Source organism: Sander vitreus, chromosome 12, assembly GCF_031162955.1.
Source record: "Sander vitreus isolate 19-12246 chromosome 12, sanVit1, whole genome shotgun sequence".
NCBI classification, from domain to species: domain Eukaryota; kingdom Metazoa; phylum Chordata; class Actinopteri; order Perciformes; family Percidae; genus Sander; species Sander vitreus.
In genome coordinates this window covers 22,607,592-22,627,743 of record NC_135866.1, presented here as the reverse complement: position 1 = coordinate 22,627,743, position 20,152 = coordinate 22,607,592, and the positions used below count along the sequence as shown (strand labels likewise).

Sequence of the window (20,152 nt, the reverse complement as noted above, 5' to 3'; positions counted from 1 at the left end):
GCTTTTTTTGGTCTCTTATAAAAATGGCAGTATGTTTTGTTTTTTTTGGCCACTTAAAGGTCCCATATAATGCTCATTTTCAGGGTCATACTGGTATTTTGGGTTTCTACTAAAACATGTTGACATGCTTCAATGTTAATTAAAAAAACATTTTTCATACTGTCTGAATATACCTGTATTCACCCTCTTTCTGAAACGCTTTGTTTTAGCACCTGTCTCTTTAAGACCCCATCCTGAAAAAGCCCAGCCTGCTCTGATTGGTCAGCGTTTCCAGGTCTTCTTATCTGCGCTCTGTGTCTCTACACCATCATTGCAGCTGGGGAATGTCTGTAATGCACTGTAGCGGGACTTTATTTTTTTTTACATCACAACCTACCGGAGGTCCTGACGGCTCATTTAAAGGCACCGTTTTGTATGCATTTCTCTCTGAATTGAGCAATGTTTTTCCAGTATTACAGTTTTTCTCAATTGCTAAAACAATTTCTGAAACCTTGCTCCATTTTCTGAAAACATTAAATGCAAAACCTCATCTTCAAGCACTGTTTACAAAACCTCTCGCAAAAAAACTTTCGCCTCAAAACAGTTTTACCTGTGTTGAAAATCAAACACTGCTCTCAAATCATAAACAAAGTGATCAAAATGACATACACTATCAAGCAGTCAGTAAACAATACACCAAAAAATAGAAAACACAGTTCAAAACATATAGTTCTCAGGGAGAAGTACGTTTTATCTCAAAACAAATTTCATATTTTTCCATCATTGTCTTTTGATGAACGAAAACATGTTCTATCATAGTAGCTCAGAATTGATCAGAAATTACTACTCTGCTTTGCAATTATTTTTGTTCTTCCTCCTCCTTGTACCCCTATTTTTACAGTACTGTACCCTGCATCTCACAAACTTGTCATTTTTCTCTGTGATACTGTAATTCTTGTTCTTTGTTGATATAAACCTGCAACCAGTCAAAATCTATTGAGCAGTCAGTACTGTTAACAAATGGAAAGCACAATGTTCAGGGCCATACAATTTGTTCATTGTACAGTATACAGCCTACAATGCACTGTACTACAGTATATAATACTAAAAGGGACAAAAATCAAAGGAGTAAACATGTGATCAATGTGCTTCTTCTTGTCTTTGGGCTGGGTCAGGCCAGAGCACTTCGTCGACATCAAGTGAAATCAATTTTGAGTGGTTGTGTTCAATCAATGCCATGTGTTCTCTAGTTGTATTTGATTGTTGCCACTTGTGTTTACCAGTATGGATGACATGTGCATTAAAGTGCAGAATGTGTTTTGAGAACGAGAATGTGTTTAGAGTTTTGCTGAAAAGTCTACGTGAGATCTGCAAATTGTGTTTTACCATGTGAAATGGTTTAAGGTATTGACAACAGACTGCACAACTAGCTAAATGAGTTCAGGTAATTGAGAACTTTGACCAGCCAATGGGTTTTAGTGTTTTAGCAATCGAGAAAAACTGTAATATAGCACCCTATAGCAACTGCTTTATAATCAAAAAAAGACATGGAAATCTTACTTTTACAGTACTGGACCTTTAAGGGCAGCAGGAACTAGCTGTAAACACAAAACTGACATCTTTCATTTTGATATGGCGAACGTGTAAGCATACAGTTACCCCTTTGACATTAAACAAGTCACGTTATCCATTGTTTATATAAAATATTGCTTAGAACTTAAAGCCGCTTTAGTACATAAGTCATAATAACCTATAAATAACCTGACATTAGTCAAAGGCTTTCACCTCATTTAACCATAAGCTAACCTATGAGCTGTGCAGTAATGTGCATCACCTCCCTGACTTCCTTTTGACAATTTGTGTGCCAAGGGTGTGTCCATCCAAAGTTCACTAGGTTAATGGTTTTATTGTGTGAAAAGGGTGAAGTGGGGCAACCCAAAACAGTTTTTCTTCTTCTCCTGTTTGCATAAAATTAAGTGCTTCAAAAAGGTACTTGGTTTTGCTACTGTACTCACTGACTGCTACTACTGAGCTGTAAGCGTTGTTATTGTCATATAATTAGTAAGGTCATTAAGTACCTTACAGTTGTATTATTCCACTTGGTACCACTGGATGAGAAGCCCCAGGATCATTAATTAAAATGTCTTGACTACAGATGCAAAATGTATCCACGTGGAACCTTCAGATAAGTGAAACACAGTTTAGTTCAAAGTGCTGGGAAAGAAAACATCGAGATGGGTGTCCATGTTTAAAACTTTTCATCTTCATCCTGATTTACAAAAAGAAGTAGTCGTGATGATGTCACATGAAAAATAATCATACTTGATGACTAATTAATTACTGATAAAGACGAAGCACATTAGTTTTCACGTCGGCTTATGTTTCTCCAGAATTCATGAAATGGTCGTTAAAATAACAAGATTTAAATAGACAATACATAAACTGACCAAAAATGAGGGACACAAGCCTTCTTAAAAAAAAAAAAAAAAAAATCCAATGCCATCGCAAGCTGATTATATAGAGCTATATATAGAGATATATATAAAGTCTAGCAAACTTAGTGTGTATGTACATATGCCCTCCTCCCAATACAACTCATTTCCAGTTGCAGATGGAGTTCTTTTTTCTGTCCTTTGACAAGAATGTGATCTTTATCTGACTTTAAGAATAGCTGCTCAAACTACTGGAATTAAGAAAATAAGTTAATCATGAACTAAAACTATAGAGCAAATTAAATAAATACAATTAAAAACAGCTGAAATGCGGCTGTGTAATGGAGGTCCTCGTGTCTTCAGAGGCACAAGCCAGTCGGTGACGTCTTACTCAGCATCGAGGACCATGATGTGTACAAAGAGTCCAGCTGAGGGGAGGACGTCTCCGTTCCTATTGAGCAGAGGCACGTGTCTGTATCCTGTGTGGGAGCACAAAGTGGCTGTAGTCAGTGATCAGAAAAAGAATATGAAGAGCTCTTTATTGCAGGGTGTGAACCGAGTTCTCTAAGCTTGACTAGAGAAGGGATAGTTCCTGTCTCTGTTCATTTACGAAGTGTGAAAACAAAGAACCATCAGTGGTTTTACATCATTTGCGTTAACATTAGGGGGAGGGGGGGAACTTACCCATTTTTAAACTGTTGAATGGAAGTGTGTACTGCCCAATAAACTCATTGTCTGACGCGGAGTCATAGTCTTCAACGGTGAAGCGCACCAGTGCTAGCTCTGGCACATACACATCAAACTGGAAGGTTTCATTCCATTCTGGGTTAAAACCTTCAACAGGAAAGAGGAAATACGGCAACAGTGAGTTGATGTATCAGATCATTAATTTCTGATGCATTCCAGGACTTAATTGGTGATCTTTTAACCTGCCTCATCTACTTCTGTTTCAAAGGCTGCCATGATTTCCCAGAATGCATTTCAAAACAACCCCCAAAGGGCGTGAATACATTAGCTGTATGCAGCAGTGGGTTTTACATGTTAAAGACAGATACACAGGGTAGGCAGAGCAGGGGTTTTATCCCAGTAAACAAGAAGCATCAGTCTTACAACTGACTCAAAATGCTATGTGTGCTGCGTCTGCATTGCATTCTGGTCTATTGAGGCTACTACTGGTAGAGACGTGTTCTATCAGTACAAAGCACATGTATGTGGAGTTTGACAGAAATAGGTACCATTGTTTTCAACATAGCTGGTCTCTTTCTCAGCATTATCAGCCGGCACTCCGTACACCGCCACTTTAACCAGCGGGTCCACAATGGAAGATTCCTTCTGGTTCACTTTGGGGAGCTGCTGGGCGGATATAACCTGATGACAGGTGGGGATACATCATATCAGAGAGAAGGAAAAAAAAAAAGATCCTTCAAGATCTGAATCGCAGAATACTTTTGAAAGAGAAACGTCAGCGAATGCTGAGCATGTTAGTGCGAGTTATTACAGCGAAACACTCACCATGACATGGAGCGTCTTGGGCTTCAGCCAGTCCCCTCGGGTCAGGGTGATGGTATCAAACTCTGTGTCTTGGTCCCTCATGAAGGCCGGTTTCAGGATGTAACCGCTCTTTCCGTTAACCAGGAATCTACCCTGGTTAACATCCATGTTTGTGCAGGTTGTCTGGAAGTTTAAGGCCACTGAAAAGAAATATGATGATGCAGGGACAATGATGAATTAAAAATAAGTGACAATCTCCCATTAATGTCAGACTGGACTGTACATGTGAGAGTTTTCAATTCCCTCATTGTGTCAGTATTTATGTACCGATTTGGCAGCCAGCGTTCCACAGAGGCACCGGGTTGTAGTTGGAGGAGCCGGCCCTGGAGCCTGCTGGATAGACGCGGCTCAGCTTGTCCACGTTATGACGGATGTAGGAATTAGCTGCAGAGAACAAGTTGAGACAGAAGAACAAAGTTATTTGCTGAGCTGAAAGTTAGTTTCTAATCACGCAGAAGGGTGCATCATTTTGTTTATCATGTGCACTTTATTCTGACAGAGGTGCCATCATTAACTACAATTAGAGCCCGACCGATAAAGGATTTGTAAGGCCGATACGGATACAAATATTTGATGATTTAAAAAAAACGATATTCCGATCTATATATATATATATATTTTTTTTTTTTTTATCCAGAAATGCAGAAATTTCCTTTACATTAGTTATTTGTAGTTATTTATGAGTCCTCACTAAAAAAATATGATAATGCAGAACAGAGGAACATCAAAATATATTAAAGTTCTGATAAATACAATGTATAAAAATACAAACTTAAGATATGAAACTTAAAGTCCTTTGAACAAAAAGACAATAACAACAACAAAATCAAAAGAGTTGAGGTGGTTCGGGCATCTGGTAAGGATGCCCCCTGGGCGCCTCCCTAGGGAGGTGTTCCAGGCACGTCCAGCTGGGAGGAGGCCTCGGGGGAGACCCAGGACTAGGTGGAGGGATTATATCTCCAACCTGGCCTGGGAACGCCTCGGGATCCCCCAGTCGGAGCTGGTTAATGTGGCCCGGGAAAGGGAAGTTTGGGGTCCCCTGCTGGAGCTGCTACCCCCGCGACCCGACCCCGGATAAGCGGATGAAGATGGATGGAAAATCAAAGAGTGTTGCCAACAGGGACATTGTAGAGTGGTCTCTGGTGGACAAACTATGCAACGCCAACACTCATAACATGGTTGGAGGGTGTTTTGTCCGTTTTTATTTTATTTTTTTAATATTCAATTATCAGAATCATTTGTCATAAATGAATGAATTTTTTTTTTTAATCACCCATTATAAATGCCAATACCGATAGTTTGGAAAAATGCCTAATATCGGCCGATAATATCGGCCCGCCAATATATCGGTTGGGCTCTAACTACAATCACCACATGAAGACCACTGGTGTGGTGTCAAAATCCTTTTAGGAAAATAACCGTTTAATTCAGTTATGTTTTCACAACTCTTTAGTAGATATTAATCAAAATAGCTCTTGTTGTGGATATTAAAATGTACAAAAACAACAAATGAATACTCTAAACAATTGTTATCACTTTGTTTGTTGTGTTTATATATATATCCCTATTTCAGACCTTAATAACTAATCTAAGGAGGTTTTCGAGACAAATTCACAGGAATTGGAAGCACCAATAAGTGATATTTAATATATCACTACTGATAAGTTATTAAGATAAATCTATACATTAAGACACTTGAGTGAATCCAGCCTGAAGTCTTCCTCACCTGACTCCTCTGCCAGCTTCATAGCCTTTCCCTCCTTGAAGGACGACATCTCGTAGAAGCTCTGGTTTTCTCTTGCGTCCTCAAAGCTGTTGAAGGGGACGCTCCTACAGTAGACCACCATGTCAGACAGCACTTTCGCTAGTTTCAGCTTCTTTTTACTCTACGCATAAAATGGAAATTAAGTGTCAGTACAAAAGAAATGTTGGCTAATGCTTAAATGTGTTAACATAGATTATATATTTACTCTCCCTTGATGTGAACCCCACCTTTCTTTGCTCTTCCTCATGTTCATCCTCATCTTCGTCCTCTGTCATGTCCATGTCATATTCTTCCCCCTCAGGAGCAAAGCTGGCCTCCAGTTTGTTTAACCTCTTCCCTTTGATCAGGAACTTCCCCTTCAGCTCCTAGAGGTACAGACACACAGACCCACACACGCACAGTAGCCCTGCTTTGAGTGACTGGTATCAAAAGGACTAAAATCAAATGTCCATACAGTATAGATAAGAGTGGATACCTCAGGAGATGGAAAGTTTATGGGCATGCCATCCCCCAGGGGGGAAGTGACGAGAGCACTGCCCAGGATGGAGCTCATGTGCTGGGCCATGACTTCTTGTTGCTTCACACTGCAGTTGTTCTCCAAGGAGAGGATAACTGGGTAATCGGACACCTGAGGACAACCAGACAGAAAACACAGAGTACTCAGATCAAGGAAACGTCCGTAGAGTGCTAATGGATATTTTTTGGACACTAAACACACCTTGAAAGCGTACTCCTTTATGGCTTTGATGACATCTTTGAAGAGGATCTTGGAGGTGAGTGTGTAGCCGTGGTAGATCTCTGGCTCATCATCTGATCCATCCCAGCAGTCCAGCTCCACACAGCGGCAGCCCTTCAGCAGAGCCCTGACAGAGTCACAACTATTAGTGACCTAAACAAAGGCTGTGTAAAGCAGCCCGAGGGTTGTCGTTAATACACCCCAAAGCATTTAGGTTATTGGATAAACATATACAGTGCCACATATAATCCCCACTGTTAAATACAACATATATTAGCCAAACATATACATCAAATTGGTTATTTTCTGATCAAAACGGTTTCCTTTTTCTCAGCCAGCGCACACTCGGACATTCATCCGAGACATTGTTGCTGACATATTTGCACTTCCACAGGCCCTTCATGAACTAAACCGCCTGAGTTTATCCTCATATTACCTTGGGACAGGCACAAACTAGACACATCCTGCAGCCCTCCCCCTGCTCACATTGAGACATAACCAGAGACCAAAAGTTGAATTATATGGGTGCCTGATTGGCACTGTTTGACTCCCTTACTGGCTATATTAGCCATCTGCCCATTTTGCTAGCTTGCCTGTATGGTCAATACACCACACTGTCTTTTTGTCATTATGGACAGTTTTCAACTTTAACTTAAACTTTTCTTCAAGTCTTTTACTAGTGTCTTTGTATAGTTAAGTAATGATTATTCTATTTTTGATATATTGTGTTGCCTGTTGTACTTGAATAGATATAGAATTTGCTTTGACACTATCTTGCACTATGATACCATTGCACCTTTCATGCACCATTTTTTTCCACACTGCTCCTTTAAACATGCTACCACCGTTCTCGTTCTCTCTCTCGCTCTCTCTCTCGCTCTCTCCCCCCTTATCTTATCTGCTGGACATTAGATTAGATTCAACTGTATTGTCATTGTGCTGAGTACAAGTACAAAGACAATGAAATTCAGTTTGCATCAGCTATACAGCTATAGCAGCTGAATTCAAGACTCAGATTTTTACAGGATGGATGAAAGATGTTACCTGACATAAGCCTCCGTGCTGCTGGGTCCACTGAGCTGATCATCCATGAGGTAGGTGTTGTGCGAGGAGGAGATGAAGTAGTGGTTGAGGGGCTGGCTCATGTCCTGGTACACCTCTCTGTGATCTGGATTGAGGACCAAGGCATCTGGATGGTGCATGTACATGAGGAAGCCATCTTTGGACAGCAGCTTCTTCTCCTTGGCTGAAAGAACAGAAGGACACGGCAGAACAACAGTGACCAGGGAGATCATTTATCATTTATCCAGGACAAAGTATGTGAGTGTAATGCATACACTGTCTCCCTTAAGAGGATCTGATTTCCCCTGTCCTCATTTCCTATTGAAATCCAAGATAAAAGATCCCTGCTGAAAAGACGAGTTATGTTCAGCACCTCTTTGCATTAAATAGGCTGGATAAACTTGACACAAAATGCCCTAAGCTGCATGTATGTAAAACACTCATGTGCATTACTTAAGAGCACCAACCACATTGGATAGACTGTCATCACTGCATATTGAATGTAATTTAAATATATCTTGTATGTTCATCTTGATAGCCTGTAGTTGCCATCAAAGGGCCTGTCTCTAACTGGTTAGCTGGCTTTCCAGAATGATATTTGACTTGGAAAATGTTGTACATCTGTCATCAGTACTTCGTCATTTGCTGTTTTGGAGTGGCATCGTATTACCCGTCAGTGAAACTCATTTCGTCCGTTTTTGTTTCACACATTAAACGATGCCTCGCTTTCATCTAACACTATTCACCAGAGTAGAAAACTAAATAAATAATCAAGACTTTTGGCTTTAGGTATAGTTGTGGTTATTGTTTTAACTTTGAACAGTTAGGCCAGCTGTTCCCCCTGTTTCCAGTCTTTATGCTAAGCTAAGCTAAGCTAAAGTAACTGCCTCCTGGATCTAGCTCCATATTTCGCGTACATAGAGTGGTATCAATCTTCTCATCTAACTCTTGACAAGAAAGTGAATAAGCGTATTTTTCTGCATGTCAAACTATTTCTTTAATCCTCAGAGGAGTATATAAACAGAGGCAGAGCACATTAATAACATCTGCTGTAAATGCACCAGAGTTTATTTTATATTTTTTTTCTTCTGTGTAACACAGGCTCTCATTGGCTAAATGCTTCCCTTTTAGTCAAAAGAGGATTCCTGATAAAAAATATTTAAGATTATTTTTGGGGCATTTTAGGCCTTTATTTGACAGGACAGCTGAAGACATGAAAGGGGAGAGAGAGGGAGAATGACATGCAGCAAAGGGCCACAGGTCGGAATCAAACCCGGGCCCACTTGCGTCGAGGAGTAAACCTCTATATATGGGTGCCTGCTCTACCAACTGAGCTATCTGGGTGCCCTTCCTGCTAATTTTTGTAGTTTTTAGACATGAGATTGATGCTTTACAGCTTGTATGACTGTCATATTATAAAGACATAGAGGAAGACAAGAACACTTCACCATCCCAGTAAATGTAATCCATTAATGACAATTAAAATACAAATGCAAAATGCAAGACATTGTTCAAATAAAGTAGCTAGAGTATTAGGGCTGCCCACTCCTAGTAGATTAGTCAACTAATCGGTTGTTTTGGTCTTGGTTGACTAAGATGTCTTTAGTCGATCAGCCATTTTTCATGCTGAATGACCTTTTTCCAAGAAGCTTATAAGCACATCTCTGGTAAACACAAGATTTAAAGTGGTGCTTTTGCATGATTCTTTGTTTTACAGATATGTGGATTAAATCAACCATAGCTACTTAGCAGCATTAACTTGACACCCCAGTAGTGCATCAGTCCCTGATTAGATCTAAAGACAGAAAACCAGCCGTGCTGCAATGATGCTGATTGAGAAACACTGCTCCACCACACTATGGAGTAACACCGGGCAACAAAAACACGGTATTTCAAATAAGTTACTGACCATTTTCATCTGGCTCATTCTTCTGGATGATGTTGTATGCATCAGCCAGTGTGGCTTTCTCTCTCTGTTCTTTGATCAGGAAGTCCACCAGGTTTTGAGGACTCATAAAGCCTGACGTTTTAGCGTACTCTCCATAGATCACGTCAATTTCCTCCCGATGGGTCAACAGGTCATAGAAATGTTCAATCTCCTCTCCAGCCAGGTATCCAGATTTGGATGTGTCACATTTCTGTATGACAGAAAAATGGAATATGAAAGCTGGTCCACACTTTACATTTAACTGTATACTAAAAAGTGATTTCATTAGTATTAGGGGTATGAGGTATTTTTTTTTCAGGATTTTAACATGATCTTTTTCTTAAATCATAAATGTACATCTATTCATAGCTCTTCAGGATTTGGATGTTTAGGAATCATTAAAAAAAACTCTGAGGGTATCACCTTGAAGAGCATCTCTGTGTAGTAGTCATCCATCTCGATGTTGATCAGACGCAGGAAGTTCTTGAGCTCTGATATGTTCAGCTTATTATCCCTGTTCTTGTCTGCTTTATTCAGGCAGCTCAAGATCCAACTGAAATGTTTGTAATGTAAGGAGTAGATATAACGTCATCTTCCCGTCTGCATTTTCTAATTGGTTGTGAATTACAAGGGCACCGTGTGCAGCAGGAGTTCCTAAAGCACAGACAAATGAATCATGTTCACAGTCTAACCTTCACCATCATGAGAAGGATACTGCTCTGTCTTCTGCTGGCTGTTGAGGTTGCTTAGTTTGGAGATCATTTTCTGCAGGCTGTTGGTCCACTGCTTGGCCTCCTCTTCTGAACTGGCGATGAGGTCCAGGGTCTTGCGGCTGCCCTTGAACATAATAGAGAAGCAACAACACTCCACATGCTCCTCTGTGTACTTCTTCAGGCCCTCTGACTGACGGCCAATTAGCACTGCTGAGATGTCATCGAGTAAAACTGAAGACAGGAGAAATGTTGCAAATGTTTTACACTTCCAGTGTATCATTTAGTAAAGGGATTTCCTGTCATTGGACCAGTGTTGGGAAGGATATTTTCAAAACATATTCCGTTACAGAATACATGCCCAAAAATGTAATTTGTAACGTGTTACGTTACTCAATCTGAGTAACGTATTCTGAATACTTGGATTACTTCCACATTGAATTGCATTTTATAAGTGTAGGAATGCGGCCATCACATATAGCTTACTAAACAGGCCTATTCTGGTGTGTTCTTATGTTCCAACTGGCTGAATGTGTACCTAAACAAGCAGAGAGATTGTTGTATTTGTAGTCCCGAACTGCATACTACAAAGATCTAACCGCAGTCTTGCTACCACAAGCTAATTTTAGCTAACGTTAGCTAACATGTGAAACGGGGCTAGTCACTCTTTCAACGGCTCTGGGTCTAGTAAATCAGCACGTAGGAGAATGTAAAGTTGCAAGTCAACTATAAAATAGCAAGGTGACCAGTAAAACTACAGCAGACGACTACCCTTGGCTAATTAAAAAAAAAAAGATGCTTCTTCAGGTTGGAGGTGGAGTAATTTGGACGCTGAAAGGAAGTTGGTTGCTGGCAAGCAGAAGTTGCACTGCACAGTTATATTTCGTTCTCCCTTCTCTTTCTTTAATGTGAAATGCTGTTTGAATTTCCAAGATAGAAACGCATTCCTGCCCTGGCTCTGTTGTGCCGGTTCCGGCTCCATCTCCACCTCTATCAGTGATCACGCAAATAGCTAATTTTTCCGTTTTCATATTGAGGCTTCTGGGAAATGCATGGAGTTGCGAGAGTGAATAAACCCGTGAAGTATCGTCATGTAATCCATTGATTTCAACAATGTAACTGTATTCTAAATACCAACTATTTAAATTGTAACTGTAACGGAATACAGTTACTCATAATTTGTGTTCTGAATACGTAACGCCGGTACATGTATTCCGTTACTCCCCAACACTGCATAGGACTCATACAATATGTCTAGTTGTGCTAAAAAAAAAGCAGTTTTCAGGCATCACAGAGCAGCCTTGTTTTGGTAAACGTAAACCTGCTGTTTGCAATTCACTGACATCACATTACAGGTTTCTGGGATCTGAATTTACTGAGCCACTAATATGCAAAGTTGCTGGATGCACCTTTAAGAGTTGCATGCCATCACACATGGTGATAGAAATAAAGACATCATCATACTGCAGTTATTAAAAGGAGACTACGTGATAAACGTTATGGGATGTAATCCAATGTTACAACCAGAGCTATTCAACCACTCCTCCACACACTATAAAAGAAATCACTATCTTGACAATCACACCCACAAAACACATCACTCCTATCATGAGCAATCCAGTTGCGTATGATAATACACAGGACTTTCAGACAGAAATAATCTTTTATTTATTTTTTCTATGATTAGTCCTTCACTTTTATAATCCATGAAGAAAAAATCCATCTGATCTCAGAATAGACTAGATTTACTTGCATCAGCACTGGAGACCCGAATGTGTTGGATGTTGTTAGGTAGCCTAATAACTTTAAGTCAGTAAGTACAGAAGAGGTGTGGAGTGTGTGTCCACCACAACACCACACAAATGCTTGCCAGAGTTTTTCTGGCATGTCACACACACACACACACACACACACACACACACACACACACACACACACAATCAGGTGGGAAGCTGGGACAATAGCACTCACATTTCTGGTTCACCTTGAAGGTTTTCTTCGATTCGTACCACATGGTCTCGCAGTCCTCCATGAGTCTGTAGTAGCGGGTCTTCTTCCAGGACGAGGAGCGGACCTTGAGGAGGTCTCCCCCCTGCAGGAGGAACTGGAGGTCCGGATCGCCCTCCATACCTGTGAAATCGAGGAGCAGAGAGTAAGATTCAACAAATAAACACAACTTTTTTTTCCTGCAAACTTACTAAGCTAAAGCCCATTTTACACCATTTCAGTTGTCTCAAACCTTAAGCTTAAACCCTGCTCTCTTGCCTCCTGCTTTACTTGCTTGTCTTATCAGAATACTGCATGTGCTGAATTAGATAGTTCAAATAACTTCAGTACAGCTTACCTAAGATCTCTTGGTTTATTTGGATAACCTCCTGGTCTCTGGCATATTCCTTAGATCTGTTGAGTTTAGGCTGTCTTCCCAGGCAATTCATTGTGCCCTGAGGTGCTGAAACGCTACCAGACTGTGTTCACAAGGCGTTGGGACCGAGCAGTGTGTTAGAGGGTGTGTATCAGCCCCACTCAAAGTTCACCGTTCATCTCTTTCCAGCTGAAAGCAAGCACGTGACGTTACTACGACTAGCGACGTAACGTTACGCACAGCAGCAACAGGAGGTGGTTCAAAACCAAAACTTAAGTCCGATGTATGCTAAATGTTGGTGTATTCAAGTAATTACATAGGGTATTTAGGGTAACGAGTTGACCAATTCTGAAAACAGTAATTAGACCATATTTGAAGACACCGTTTGAATCAGAAGCTTTATTGGCCAGGTTTGCGTAGACAAACCAAGGAATTTAACTCCGGCTAATCTTTGCTCTCAAGTACAACACTCACTTAACCTATAAAGAATAAAAAACAGAAATGACAGTAAGAAATATAAAAAAAATACTGTTAAGTATACGGTATAACACTGCACTAGAATTTACAAATTTACAAAAAATATACAGTACCAGCTTGAAGACTGCGGTCACGCCATCTGTGCTTCGGAGAAGCGCGGTCACGCCATCTACGCTTAAAAATATATTGCGCGTCTACACGAGGTTGCGTGGTAGGCTCAAGGTGTATGCGCTTGTTGTCGGCAGACTTTTAAAATATATTCATAATAAAATAAATAAAATCAAATTGTTTTCTGCAAACTCCACCAGATTATTGTTCTTCATCTCACTGACTACCACTGTGGTGATTTTCATGTTGTTCTACTGTTTTAATATTTAATAATTGCCTGCCAAAGTCCTATATTGGATGTGCCATAACAAGACTTTGGTCCATAATTCCAGACAATGACTGACATAGTTGAGTACAGTGCATCACTTAATACACCCATACTGAAAATCAAACAATGTTACTGTATCATTTTGGAGATTTTTGGATGCAAAGTCCCATTCAGCTGCTGTAAAATGACTAAAAATATGAAACTGGAGGTGCCATAAAAAGACCTTGGTCCATAGTTCAGGCAATGATTGACATATTTGAGTACAGTGCATCACTTAATACACCCATACTGAAAATCAAACAATGTTACTGTACAATTTTGGAGATTTTTGGAAGCAAAGTCCCATACTTCTGCTGTAAAATGAGTAAAAATATGAAACTGGAGGTGCCATAAAAAGACTTTGGTCCATAGTTCCAGGCAAAGACTGAAATATTTGAGTTAAGGACATATCAGACAACACACACAGTGAAAATTAAAAAATTTTACTGTACAAGTTTTGAGAATTTTTAAAGTACATTCACACTACATTCCTGAAAACTGTAGGTGCTATACAAAAAACTTTGCTCCGTAAATCAAGACACACACACTGTATTTACAACACTGTTAGCTTATGACAAAGCACATGCTGTATGTGGCATCATTTCCGACACAGACAGCAATCCCAATGACCTGTCTTCACAGCATCAAGCTGTGCTGTGTCCATCTGTAGGCACTGCATTTTGGGAAAGGCCTCCATGACTGCCTTTGCCATCTAAACAATGACACAATATGTGATGTACTTTTGATAAAACATTTTGAATTAAATCCAAAATGCTGAATTAATGGAGATCATTCAAAAAGCTGGTAATATATTGCAATATTAATCTTACCATGATGACAAGTACCCCACAGCTATTTCCATCCTGCTGCACTGGGTGTTGCATAACACCTCCTTTCCATTTAATGTCAACCCAGTCAGTCCTGCCAAGGGAGGTCCTCCTCATTTTGAAGTACTCACTGTGTGAAAATTATTTATGAGATTAATAATGTTCTATATGCACTTAGACACACACATACAATGTGTATAAAATATAAAAAATCAACAGCAATATGTGTCACAAAACGGTTAAGACATGTTAATACCATATTCCCTGAGGTTGGCATCCAGTCACTGTCAAGGCTATAGCACATGATACAGTCAGATCATTGTCATACTCACAAAAGAAACAATGACACTCTTAATAACTTACTTAACTGTGTTTTATGGCTAGCGGCCAATTATTGTTAGTCTGTTACTGACCATTGTTTCTATACTAATGTTCCTTTTACTACCTTGACTAATATTGTGACATAACTTGATGAGGGAATGGATTAAATCTAGTTAGGAAAAAAAACCCTGTAATTGCATACTTCAATCTTTTTGCAGCATGGTTGGAGTCTGTCAGCTCTGTGGAGCTGCGCGCTGGATCGACCAAATACACGCAGCTTGTTGCTGTACTGATGTACTGAAAACACAGGAAACACATTAAGTATTATTCACAAATCATTCCCAACCTCATGAAAAAAATATTCATAATAAATACCAACAAAGTCAATACTAACCAGAAACTTCCAGTGTACGTTCACAAAAGACACTATTGCTTCATAGTGGTCAAAGTTGGTCTGTAACCAAAAATGTACATTTTAAAATGTTTTTATTTAAATAAAAATGATTTATTAAATTGTATCTGCTTTTTCATATTGTACACGCAGTCACACAAACATGTTTTATCAGTTAACATTGAAACAATCAAACATCTGTACGTCGACACGACAAAAAAGACTACTTACCCTGGATAAACTGTTCCTTCTGACCACTTCTCTCTTCCCAAAGAGGATCACACCAGCTATCTAGTGATTGAGAATATAAATTCTACTTCCCAAATTCAAGTCGTTGGCAGTGTGATGAAAAAGACTCTGGATGATCTTGAGAGAAATTCTTATTTAGAAGGTTAAATAATTTCATCTGAGACACAAATATGTTCCAACAGAGTGTTGTTGTACCTTTCCTCTAACTTTAAATAAAACCAGAACTCACAGACAGACAGAATTTATTCATTTAGTTCAATTAACAGCTTTCATATTTGCAAATGCGGATAACCAGCCTATAATGCTAGAAAGAGATGCAGATTGCAGTTCAGATAAAGATATTTTATACACATTTTCAGAGAATCATAACTCATGAGATGTCATTTAATCAAATATATCATTCCTTGAATTATGGAGCAGTGTTATGATTTTCTCAAAGTTCTGTAGCAAATCATTTTAAGCGGTACAAATGTTTGGTTTGGGTTTAGTCCCAGATGTCCTTAACTCAAATATGTCAGTCATTGACTGGAACTATGGAGCAATGTTTTTTATAGCAACTCCAGTTTCAGGAATGTAGCTATTTCACTGTTGAAATGTGTGAATGTACTTTGAAAACTATCAAAACTTGTACAGTAAAAATGTTTAATTTCCACTGTGTGTGTTGTCAGATATGTCCTTAACTCAAATATGTCAGTCATTGTCTGGAACTATGGACCAAAGTCTTGTTATGGCACCTCCAATATAGGACTTTGGCAGGCAATTATTAAATAATAAAACAGTAGAACATGAAAATCACCACAGTGGTAGTCAGTGAGATGAAGAACAATAATCTGGTGGAGTTTGCAGAAAACAATTTGATTTTATTTATTTTATTATGAATATCTTTTAAAAGTCTGCCGACACCAAGCGCATACACCTTGAGCCTACCACGCAACCTCGTGTAGACGCGCAATATATTTTTAAGCGTAGATGGCGTGACCGCGCTTCTCCGAAGCACAGATGGCTTGACCGCAGTAATTGACGAGAGGGGAGGAATGGTGCAATATCAGTATAGTACGAGATTTGAGATTTAGCCCAAGTATAAATATAAATACAAATAGTGCAAGGCAGTTCGGTGCAATGGTCATACATTAATAACAATATTGTAATTGTAAGACACCCAGATACTCTGTAGTTACCGCATTAAATGATATCCAGGCAGTGAAACTAATAAACAGACTTTCCATGATAGTTATCTTACTTTAGCTGCTAGCTAATTATCTCAAATGTCGCAAAGTTGATAAACTAACGTTAGGTAGTTACAGAATCACAGTTGGCTACATGACATGAAGTAAGTTTACCAGAAAGAACGACAACAAACGTTTAAAATGTTGCTATATGTGAATATATATTTATTAATTTATAACGTCTGGAATTTTTTTCAACTACATTTTAACAATGCATAAATTAGCTAGCTACTGTAAGATATGAAGTTAGGCTATACAGTAGCCTGCATTTAGTATTGTATTTGTTGAGTCACGGGCTCCATCTAGTGTTGACATCGCGGTAGGCCAACTACCAAGCGCTGTGATTAAACTGTTCAGGACGAGGCTATATACTCTTAAAAGCGTATAATGTGCTGAAAAACAGGTCAACAAGTACGTTGAATGCTGCGAGGAGATAAATATGAGCCTAATTATTGCATCTCGTGTTTTTCGTGTTTAACAGTGTTTGAAGTAGGGGTTTGTTCTTCTCTGGTTACTAGAGGTTGTTCGCTGCTTTTGTTTAACGTTTCTGTTTGCAGCAAGGTAAACAAGCCACACTTTTTGCCAAAGTCGTAACGATCCTTAAACAAATCTACAGGTGATCTTACGCGAATACATTTCGTTCGATACAGTATAATTCACAGTTAGTAAGACAACGTTTGATTGCAACAATTAGCCTAAAATGTAAGAAAAATTAGTAGAAGCCACTCCAATTTACTTACAGCCTAGCCTAGGATTATTCCATGTTGGAAAGTCCTGGAACAAAAAACAATGCAGAACACACTTTAATTTGCACAATTAGGCCTACTCAAACAATCTGTCCTACCGTTGTTTTCCGTTTCGATCCCATTCGTTGCCATCCTTTCTGAATTGTAGGCCTATCTCCTTTTTTCACGCAGTAAATTCTTGTTTTTCCTGCTTTCCCTCGATGTGCCGTTTCATCTAAAGTTGCTCCTGCATTCCATGTGCGCAATTAGGTACGAAAACTTTGGCTCTGGGATTGTTGGGCCGAGCTAGAACAACACCCAAAGGCGGTGACACAGGTGGGTTTCTTCTGGCAGTGTGATTGGAGCCAACACCGGTTTGACAAGGCTGGCAGTACTGCTGATGTCACAACAGGGTAGCTTACAACTTGACACCATCTTTTGCCACCAGGCATGGGACTGCAACATAACACAATGACTTACAGACAGCATTTAAAGCATGCCACATTAGTTGGTCTAGCACCTGCAGCCAAAATAAAAAAAAAAAAAAAAAAAAAACTTGAATCCATTTATAAAACACTTCCAGGGCCAAGTCCTCACCTAGAGGATGATGCAAATAAACAGTCAGGGGACCTTTACCTGAGCACCATAAGCCTCAATATACTATAATCTTGAGGCTTTAATGTTATAAGCAATATTTATACAGTGTGGGTATTTCAAATAGCTTCATGTCTGTATTTGACTTCTGCTAAAGCAGCTTTTGCAAACACCTGTTCCTTATTTGAACACAATGTAAACATCTCAAGAAAGCTGAATAGCAGAGTTGGCTCTCTGCCCGGCCACGTAGTTGACAGTGAGTTGGAGCATTTTGTTAACACTGAATGGGACAGATGAAGTTGTTTTGCTTTCCTTTTCATGTGCCGCTTAGCCTTGGCAGGATAATAGCACTGCAATCACTGGGGTGTTGGGGCTCTTGTGGCTCTCAGCACTTCCCTTTCAGGCCTGGCTTACCCTCAGCGCACTGTCAGCATCAGGATGACAGGACTTTAATGCAGCATCAGGGGAAGAGCTTCCTGGCAAGGGCCGACAACTTCCAAAAACCCACGAGGTCCATGGAAACACGCAGGAAAACCGAGTGCAGCGTTGTCTTTAGATTTCTATCATGGCTCTGGACGCATGTTTAAGAACAGAACAAGTGGGTAATTTTCTCAAATGCATTAGAAAATAACTATGCATAATATAAGTTTTTTTTATTTACTTTTTACATTTTCCTCAGAGAAAAGAAACATGCATTTTTTTTTAATACTGGTTTAAATTTTCATATAGCCTACTTACACATCTTCATCTGGGAGCTTCTCTGCTCCAAGTTAGCCATTTCTTAAAGTTCCTGGTGAGACAGGAGGGAGTTACTTATTTACTTTATCTGCTCAGATGTTTTGAACATTTCTAGTCTATTTCTTTTAGCCACTTAATTTGCTCAAAGCAAAAAAAAAAAAACTCAAACATTAGCCATCCCCTGGCCAGCTGCATGGCTATATGTGAATTTGTAAAAATCACTGAGTCCAGGAAAAGTCCTTCTGCAGCAACGTTTATGTGTATCAGTGGAAAGCAATAGAATGCATCACATACAAGAACATTAAATGACTTCTCTTGTTGATCAAGTATGTGTCTTTCCTTGGTGTATGTGACTGATGAACAAGCACGAACAGGCCCCACTGTTTCCTACCACAGATACCATCCATAGTTCTGCTGCGCTTCTGAAAAAACATCCTCATGTCTCACGGCACTGTCTCAGTAACCTAGATTATGCAATATCCAAAGGATATAGCTCAAAGACGAAGTGGCATATAAAACAATAAATACAAAGACAATATGTAAACAACTGATCTACTGCAAATATTAAAAAATAAAAATACACTGAGTTATGAACACTGCATCTAGTGCGTGTTTAGCACAGTGCACTGTCCATTTGGTTTTCATGAAACTTCTTGGCAAGTTCCAGAATCCAACATGGAGATTGAAAGATTAAAGCTGTCTGAAAATAAACCTTAACCATACTGTAATCTGTCAGCTATTTACTTGATAATATATAAACCAAGTAGCCTACATTCAGTCAACAATTGACAACAGTATTGACAAACAGTACTGGTGCTTTTCTTAAACATTTCCATTTTATGCTACTTGATTTTTCCACTCCACTACATCTTAGAGCCTTATATTGTACTTTTTACTCCACTACATTCACTCACTGTGTTTAACAGCTATAGTTACTACTTCACTTTTTAAGATGTTATATACACTACATAGGCTACATGACTTTATAAAAAAATAAAATAATGAATTGTTATATATCAAATTACCCAGCATTTTAGGCTATAGCGCCACCTCGACCAGCTACAACATTTAAGTAGGCTACTTATGTTGATGCATCAATAATCCAACAAATATGACACAACCATAGAATGTAAAATTATTTTTGTTTCAGTCTATGGATACAACATCGACAGGGCCATTCTGCATAAATAATAATGTAGTAGGCCTACTTATACTTTTGTTACTTTGGAGGCAGGACTTTTAATGTGTTTCTATAGTGTAAGTTACTGCTACTGCTACTTTCACTTAAATAAATGACACCAGTGGTTGGCGGTAGTGAAACGCAATGGATGCAAACCGCCGTTAAAATACACAGAAGAAGAAGAAGAAGAAGAAGAAGAAGAAGAAGAAGAAGAAGAAGAAGAAGAAGAAGAAGAAGAAGAAGAAGCGTTAGCGCCCTCTATTGGTTGTAACGTTACTCTGCACACCTGAAGACTAAAACATTTCAACTAACCTGCATGCCATGTGGCCCATGAAGTACAGTTCAGTACAACTGAAACAACGTATTACTGTATTCCACCTCCACGTGCTTTCTGATTTTACAGACTTTGCCACACTCAAGATGGCGATATCTCTATTCCTCCTCCTTCGAATTCGTACGTGATGCGTCAGTCGTGCGTAAAGTTG

At 39.3% G+C, this 20,152-nt stretch overlaps 1 protein-coding gene across 4 annotated transcripts; it reads right to left on the bottom strand.

The window, feature by feature from the left end:
* Window positions 1-2,220: 2,220 nt before the first annotated feature.
* On the bottom strand, window positions 2,221-20,074 carry LOC144526924 (1-phosphatidylinositol 4,5-bisphosphate phosphodiesterase delta-1-like). 4 transcript variants are annotated; one of them, XM_078264672.1, is made up of 19 exons: window positions 19,980-20,074; window positions 18,488-18,539; window positions 17,275-18,320; window positions 17,171-17,204; window positions 12,507-12,713; window positions 12,134-12,292; window positions 10,168-10,396; window positions 9,876-10,005; window positions 9,435-9,663; window positions 7,508-7,709; window positions 6,446-6,590; window positions 6,203-6,355; window positions 5,955-6,092; window positions 5,689-5,848; window positions 4,230-4,346; window positions 3,924-4,102; window positions 3,647-3,779; window positions 3,096-3,245; window positions 2,221-2,890 (listed from the first exon to the last, which is right to left on the bottom strand). In XM_078264672.1, the coding sequence occupies exons 5-19, from the start codon at window positions 12,595-12,597 to the stop codon at window positions 2,799-2,801; spliced, it is 2,307 nt and encodes a 768-aa protein (XP_078120798.1). In that variant the 5' UTR covers window positions 12,598-12,713; window positions 17,171-17,204; window positions 17,275-18,320; window positions 18,488-18,539; window positions 19,980-20,074; the 3' UTR covers window positions 2,221-2,798. The 4 variants fall into 4 exon arrangements, with proteins under 4 accessions (XP_078120798.1, XP_078120797.1, XP_078120796.1 ...); XM_078264671.1 differs by lacking the exon at window positions 17,171-17,204 and having other exon boundaries at window positions 17,275-17,611; window positions 18,164-18,320; XM_078264670.1 differs by lacking the exon at window positions 17,171-17,204.
* Between the last annotated feature and the right edge of the window lie 78 nt (window positions 20,075-20,152).